The 7807-nt window shown below is 39.3% G+C and overlaps 1 protein-coding gene across 1 annotated transcript; it reads right to left on the reverse strand.

Annotated features, from left to right (window-relative positions):
- On the reverse strand, window positions 1-7359 carry BCAS2 (BCAS2 pre-mRNA processing factor). Its single transcript, XM_088153566.1, has 7 exons — window positions 7173-7359; window positions 6985-7077; window positions 5532-5602; window positions 4935-5096; window positions 3041-3091; window positions 1281-1361; window positions 1-937 (listed from the first exon to the last, which is right to left on the reverse strand). The coding sequence occupies exons 1-7, from the start codon at window positions 7263-7265 to the stop codon at window positions 811-813; spliced, it is 678 nt and encodes a 225-aa protein (XP_088009692.1). The 5' UTR covers window positions 7266-7359; the 3' UTR covers window positions 1-810.
- Between the last annotated feature and the right edge of the window lie 448 nt (window positions 7360-7807).

Consider the following 7807-nt stretch of genomic DNA (forward strand, 5'->3'; position numbering starts at 1 on the left):
GAAGAGGTATCTGTTAAGTCTATTTCAATTTACATCATTTGTGTAATTGTATAACCGATATGAATGACATCATTTGCAGTAAAACCAAAACCTTGATTTGAAGGACATTAGTCCATTAAATAGGGTGAAGTTCAAACACAAAATGTGTCCATTGTATCTGCAGTCTGCAAAACCAAGCTCTATTAAACCAAAGGTTTACTGTATTTCAAATTAAATAACCAGAGCAATGTCCCACATCCCCTAAGTAACAATACATGAAAAATCCCATTATACCATTTTGACTAATCTGATATATAAACTTGACACTTAGAACAAAGGTATTTGCTGCCACTATGCATATTTGTATACAATACACACATACTGTAATCCATTTTTTTGCCCAAGAGCAAATATAAAATATAAGTAAATTATTCCATTTTCTAGATCTTGCTAATTGCTTTGTGACATTTGAAAGTATTTTTGATCATCATTGGCAACATAAATTTTGCCATAGGATTTTTCAACTGCAATGCTTTGTTCTTGCTAGAAGATTACATTGATTTTTTTTTATTTTTATATTCCTTTTAAAAAAAGATACAATCCTTCATAAAAATAAATCCCTCCCCCCACAACCCTCATGCTAAAAATCTGAAAAATTAATAAATCTTCTGAAGAAGTTTGGACTTTGCAATCAGTTTGAGCTAAAGTTCAGGAATCAATTAATACAGATGATGGCTTCTGTATCATTATACACATAGAGAAATCAAGATCTTCAGTCATGCACAGGCTTCAGGCAATGTTGCATTGGGCAACAAAAGACTAAAGCAAAACTCAGAAGTCTTGCTGGATGTTTTCTTTATTTGCCTCTCCATGTTGCTGCTTAATTTGAGAAATTTCATTTTCCAACTGCACAATAGTTCGTTCAATCTCATAATTTTTACTGACAAGGGACACCCATCTAGAAAAAAGAAAAGGAAAAAAACATTTTATATGAATGTGTTAATTTTATTGCTGAAAGAAGGAATATTCATCTTGGGGAATGCAATACTATAATGTCAATAAAACAGAAAGATAGCAAAGGAGTGCAAAGTAGCACAGTAGTTAGTAGAATGTGAATAACAGATAAAACTTTATCTGAGGTCACAGAAACGACATTACTGTTGGTAACTTCTACTTGTACTTCTATAGATGGAAATGTTTTATAAGCTAAAAATCCAGTTACATCTTAAGAGATTAATGCAGCGGTTCTATAGAAATTGTTTTAAGAGCAGCACAGGATACTGGTGAGAAAAACTACTCACGTAGATTCCATTTCCCGAAGTTTAGCACCAGCTGTAAGTTGCATGTTCTTCCGCTGCCAGTTAAGGTCTTGGATGTGTTTCCTGGAAGAAAGAAAATGGCATAATAAATTATATAGTTATTTATTCTGCAGCCAAATGCCCCAATTAGAAGAACAAAGGTTTCTGTACAACTGCATGCTTACCTTAAGAACAATTATCCTTAGATTTATGAACACTCATAGTACAGGTCTTAAAAATGACACTATAACAATTAAACAGCTCACTGAATACACTCAGAGCATTTCACAATGCTTGCAGTGAGAAAAGCAGGATAGTTTTAGATTTTAGATCCATTAGCCAGAAGGGAATGGCAATCAACCTGGACTATCACCATATAGACATGCCTCATAAATCTAACAGAATGTAGATGCCTGTTGTATCTATCATCTATTTTAATTTTATATAAATTATTCTAACTTAACTTTTAACCCAGGAGAGCCTTCTCTGCTATTGCCCCTGTCCTTTGGAATATTCTCCCCCCAGAGGTCTGGCGGGCCCCTACCCTCCCAGCTTTCCAGAACGGACTAAAGACTTGACTCTGCCAGCTTGCGTGGGGCAACAAGAATTTTAAGCAATCCTGGGGATGGCTGGAGCCCTGATGACGCTCCCCGGGCTACTTGTCAATTAATATCAACTCTTGGACTATATTTATTTCTTATTTATTTAGGTCTATTTTATATTTTAAGTGATTTTAGCTTCTCTGTAAACCTCCCAGAGTTGTTTTTTTTAACGAGATAGGCAGTGACAAATTTTATATATAAATAAATAAATTTTAAATCATTATAAATAATTCTATTATTTATTTGTATCCTAATAAATGAAAAAAAAATTCATCAATTTTGAATATATTGCCAATCAACAATTTCTAGAAAAAAGTTTCTAAAAATCTAGAAAAAGTTAGGGAAAAAAAGTTTCGAAATCTAACTAAATTGTTTTCATATAAATGTGCATTCCTTACATAAATGAAAGACTACTGGATCAGCAGGTGGAATCTTTGGCCATAAATTTTTTTGCTCAGCTTCAAATGATTTACCAGTTAGGATCTTTTTTTAGAGTGGGAAACCCTACTGAATTAATCATGTCCTTATTACCTCAAGACTAGATTACTGCAACACATTCTATATGAGGCTCCTTAGAAGATTACTCAGAAACATCAGTGGATCCAGAAAGCAATGGCCTGCATGCTGGAAAGTCAGTGTTACTTCACAAATATTACACCCATATTGTGGGCACTACATTGGCTACCAATATATTCTGAATACAGTTTAAGTGAGGTTCTGATCTGCAAAACACTATATGTCCTGGATCCAAGCTGCCTACAGGACTGGTCCCTCCAAATAAAATCTGCCCATCCTGTCTGAGCAGCGTAGGAATAGATACATTGGATACCATCACCTTGAGATGTCAATAGGATGGAAGCCTGGGAGCAGGCATTCTTGGCAGCAGATGTGTCTCTCTGAAATCTGCTACACCTGAGATCTAAATGGTTGCCATATTTTTAATATTTCAGAAAGTGGTAAAAATGTGGCAGTTCTGTTCAGCCTTTGGGGCTTAATTTTTAACATAATGTTTAATTCCTGGATATTTTTACTTTATCATTTTCATATACTTATAGCTTGATATGAACCCTGAAGAGTCTGTTGAAGGGGGCAGGATAAAAATGATGCAAACAAACTCCACAGTAGAATTTCTTACAACTCAAAGCAAAAAGCAGCTCTTACCTTAAACTTTGCAGCTCTTTTTGTGCCTGTTCAATCATGTGGACTAAATGCCTAATCAGTGGACAAAAGTACAAGTTCTTAATATTATTAAAATATAAAAAAAGTAAAACAAAGTATTACCTTACAGTAATTCCAAGTACCATTCTTGGTCATCTGAAGATGGAACCAATAGGAAAGGGATCTACTATAGCAGCATTATGGGGAGAGCAAGGGTTATAGCACCCCCTGCTGTATGGAACAGCCATAGGCTCGTCTGTAAAAACAAACTTACAGTGTCAAATGAAGGTAGTAAGTTCTGCCATGTTGCAGTGCTACAAATGTTTATCAAGAGGATCCCTGCTGACAGGGATATTGTAGCAACTGCTTCTCTGACCCAAGTGGGCTGTGACATCCAAGGAGGGCTGCTTATTGCTGGCCAAGTAGGTCAGTGAGATATATTTCCTGTCCCACCTGCTTAAGAAGGATGTTATTTGCCTCCCCCAGTCACCTGTCTTATGTGAGATAAACAGGCTATTGTTCCATTTGCTCACTGCAGATTCTAAGCATCCTGAGAACCTCTAGTTTGTATGAAATTTGTTCTCTTGGGTTGAAAGGATTTGGAGAGAAAATTGGAAGTATAATCTGCTTTGCCCAGTGAAGTTTGGAATTCATTTTGGGTGTGAAGCAGGGATCTGGACTTATAATCAACTTGTCCTGATAAAACATCTTCTGTGAATAGTGGAAGAGCCATCTTCCCCTATTCACAGAAGATGAATTAATCTTGGATTTTTAGAAGATATGGATGCTCTTGCAAAATGGCTGCTGGGGAACCTGCCCCTACCCACAAAATTGGTCCCATATGGAACACAATCAGTTACATGGCACTGATTACCAGAACAGAACTTGATCCCCTCTCGCCACTTCCCTGTAGGCCACTCCCTATTATCCCTGCTTGCTTTGGGCATTTTTCTTCCAAACTAAACAATAGGCTATAGCTACTCATCATTTTTATTTTCTAAGAAGCCTTACGAAGACGAAAAGAATAGTCTGAAATACAAACGACACTGGAGACTGATGCTTTGAAAGCTAGCATGCTATAAACCTATCTTAAATTAAAATATATCTCTTAACAACGTAAAACGTTAGCTGTGGCAGGCACCTTCGCAGCCTCCAACAAAGGTGTCTATCGGTACACTGGAGGTCTTAGTGCCAGACTGGGGACTCATTTTTATAAAAACTGAACATTCAATATTTGTCATTTAAAATGTTTTACCTGGATAAAATAAACAAACAGAGCTTATGTAATTCGGTGTTCCCAAATCTGTTTTGTATTTTATAATACTGTTGTTAGTTTTACCAACTTTTAAACCTTATACTAAAAATATTCAAGTGGTAAATATATCTGATCTACTGAAAGAAATTACAGAACATATTTTGTATTTTTATATACAAGTAAAAAGGAATGAGTACCTGCTGTGTGGTACAAAGTAATAAGTATAGATTTCAGCCTCAACAGAAAATATGTGCTTCCCATTCCAACAGAAAGCCAAGATTCATAGCAGTACAGGTAACCCTCATTTAGCAACCACAATTGGGACCGGCAACTCGGACGTTATGACCTTACTTCCGCTTTCCGTTGCTTTACAGACCTGGGAAGGTCGTAATTGCGAGGATTAGTTGTAAAGTTACTTTTTCCTCACCTCTGTAACTGCGCATAGTCACTAAATGAGGCAGTCGCTAAAGGAGGACTACCTGTAGCCAGGTGGTGGCTGTAACATCATCTTAATGTATCAGTTAAGTCAATTGGTAGCATTCCTTTATTACAAAAAAAGCAAAAACACAAACTCCCAGAAAATAGAGGTGAAATATCAAGTCTTCCAGATAATCCCTTTTAAGGCTACAACAAACAACTTACTCATTATATACTTTCCAGGCATTGCAACCATACTGAGACATCAACTCCAAATTTTCAATTCGAACTGCTTGGTGTTCCAGCTGAGCCATTGAGTTATTAACACATTCCTGCCATGCTGTAATGTCATTCTTCTGCCCAGAGGAGGGTGCAGGCAGCTCATATCTGTAATAAAAATGAGAGGAAAAACCACTGAATCTCATCAAAGAATATAAGTGATACATAACCCATTAATTATTTTTAAGATTTAAAATTATGAATGTATCATTTTTTAAGAGTTAAACACAATTTAAATATTTGAAGATTTCAGGGCTTCTAACAGCAGAAGTAATGACCCACTGTCTGTTTTTTCCAAAGATATTGGCAAAATGCACATCCATCTTTTTTGATAAACTGATGATTTATAATTCCACAAGATCTCCTAATTTTTGAAGATGCAGAGAATTATTGACTACTACCCAGTTTTTGCTTGTCAGCATGAGGCAAGAACTGAAATGTTACCTTTTAATATTTCAAAACACCGCCCCCCCAAGCTTTAGTTCTTTCTAACTTTTGCCTTAACATAGATGAGACATTGTATCTACAGATAGCAAGCCTTACCTTTTCATGCTCAGCAATTCTATGGGCTGTCGAGCTGCTAGACGTTCAAACTCATTTCTCATGATTTCAGTCTATGAATCAAATTAATGGCAAATTAGTTATGTCCCAAAAAGCAGTAGGTGAAAGTTTATAATCAACACATCATGCAACAGACATAAACTTATAGCAATCTTACCCCATCGGGTACCTTTTAGAAGTTTTGGATTATAAGCTTTATCACTCCTTGGTCAGTACATTGGGATGATGGAAGTTGTAGTCTAACATGTCCAGAGGTCAGCAGTTTGTGTAAAATAGGTTTACACAACAGAAGTACATTTTTTCTTGAATTAGAGGCAGACTTCATTCATATACTTTATCTCTGCAACCAAAGTTTCACTACATCTGATGCAGAGATTGGACTGAACCATCCATTCACAGCTGATCAGATGAATACAAAACCAAAGCGCAATACAGGTAGTCCCCAGTTTAAGAACGAGTTCCGTTCCCAAGGTCTGTCCTTAAGTTGAATTTGTACGTAAGCTGGAACAGTATTATTGTATAATACTGTATACAATACTGTATTGTGTAATTAACCCGAACCATTGTGTATTTAACTCAAATTTTGCACAAAATTGCAAAATTTACGGGTTGTCCGTAAACTGGGTGTATGTAACCCGGGGACTACCTGTACTATCTATGGAAAAATATTCTAGATAAAGAACCCTTCATTTCTTCCCTGTGCTATGCTAGTTTGCCAAGCACATAGTTCACAAATTATTGGCCTGAAGTCTATTATTTGAACTGGAAAACAAAATTCTTTATTTAGTTGTTTGCTAGGTAGTTTAACCTAAAATGCAAGAGACAAAACTTCTGGTGAATGAATGTAGACTGTAATCCTCTGCAGACTTGCCAGAGAGGAAATTAGATGGGACAAAGTGGAATTTACTTCTGAATAAATATTATACTACTACTCTCAGTTTTTGTGAGCCAAAAGGCCATTTCAGCTACACAGTAATGTAACATTTCCTCTATCCACATCCATTTCTGCGGTGCTTATTCCGTTTGGCAGAAGCACTATTGCCCCTCTCCAACCCAAAAGTTTCTGATTTCTACTAAGCCTGCAAAATCTGTTTTATCAGAAATCCTTGCAAGGAAGAAATAAATAAAACAAGAATTGTGGGCAACGGCAGGACTGCTCATATCTCTAAATAGCAAGCCTGCATCAGGAAAAGTGTCAATAAGCACAGGTCAACCAAGCAGATTTCATCCTCCACCAGTTTCTCCCGTGGCTCGCGCTCCGGAAAGTCTAAATGGCTTCAAGAAGAGCCATTCCGTAATTCCCAGCCGTTGGATCGAACTAGGGGAGCCGTCGTTACACTCCCCGGATGGCGGGCGCAGCCCAGCCACCGAAAGCGCCCCGAGGGTGCTCCGGCTTCGATCGGTTCATCCCGCGTGAAACCCAAGCCGTGCTCACCTCGAAAGCGCTGTAGTCCGGCGTAGGCAGGTAGCTCAGATAGTTCTTGGTAGGCCGGTAGCGCCGCGTCTCCTCCTCCACCAGCGCCGCGGCCTGGGAAGAGAAGCGGACAGCGATTCGCTTAGCTCCTCTGACAAGCGCAGCGGACCCGGGCCCGCCTCCCGGCCGGCCCGACGCGCCACTCTTACCGCCTCCCGGACGCCCGGCGCCTCATAGCCTTGGTCGAAGTAGGGCAGCGCGTCTACGGCGACTTCGCCCGCCACCAAGCCCGGGCCGGCCATAACTGGACCACGCGCGAGCCTTTTCCACTTCTCAACCTCAGTTGCCCCGCGACTGCGAAGCTCCGCCTGCGCCTCTCCTCCTCTCACTGCGCCTGCGCGGATGTACACCTCTGCCAATGATCCACCGTGTAAGAAATCCTACCGCAAATCGGTGCGGGCGCATCGCTCCTCCCAGCTCATGCTATTCAGGCGATTGGACTTCAGCTCCCGCAGTTCCGTACTAGCTTGGCCAAATGCATTCTGGGAGTTGCAGTCCAACACGTTTGAAAAACGCAAGACACAGGAAGCGGCTGAGAAAGCACTCTGCAGAATTCCCGGGTGAATGGGCCCCGCGTGTCCCAAATGTAGGTGAAAAGTACATTACGTAGGCAACTGCTTAAAAGAAAAAAGAATGAGACATTCCCTAGTAGGCCAGGGACCTAACTGCAAAGGAGTCATGTCCCTTATCATCTACAGCGGTGTTTTTCAAATTTGGCAACTTTAAGATGTGTGGACTTCAACTCCCAGAATTCCTAGCAAGCATGGGGAACTGTGCTGGCTGA

The sequence above is a fragment of the Python bivittatus genome, unplaced genomic scaffold (assembly GCF_059951505.1).
Source record: "Python bivittatus isolate LINGU-HERP-01145 unplaced genomic scaffold, Pbiv_v1 ctg000700_np1212, whole genome shotgun sequence".
NCBI classification, from domain to species: domain Eukaryota; kingdom Metazoa; phylum Chordata; class Lepidosauria; order Squamata; family Pythonidae; genus Python; species Python bivittatus.

What these genes read in the sequence shown, in the direction of transcription:
- BCAS2 (XM_088153566.1), bottom strand. Translation starts at nt 7,265, where the DNA reads ATGGCCGGCCCGGGCTTGGTGGCGGGCGAAGTCGCCGTAGACGCGCTG. An exon ending in CGGACTACAGCGCTTTCGAG is followed by an intron (nt 5,603 to 6,984) that starts GTGAGCACGGCT and finishes TTTGATTCATAG; the next exon opens with ACTGAAATCATGAGAAATGA. An exon ending in GAATTGCTGAGCATGAAAAG is followed by an intron (nt 5,097 to 5,531) that starts GTAAGGCTTGCT and finishes TTTTTATTACAG; the next exon opens with ATATGAGCTGCCTGCACCCT.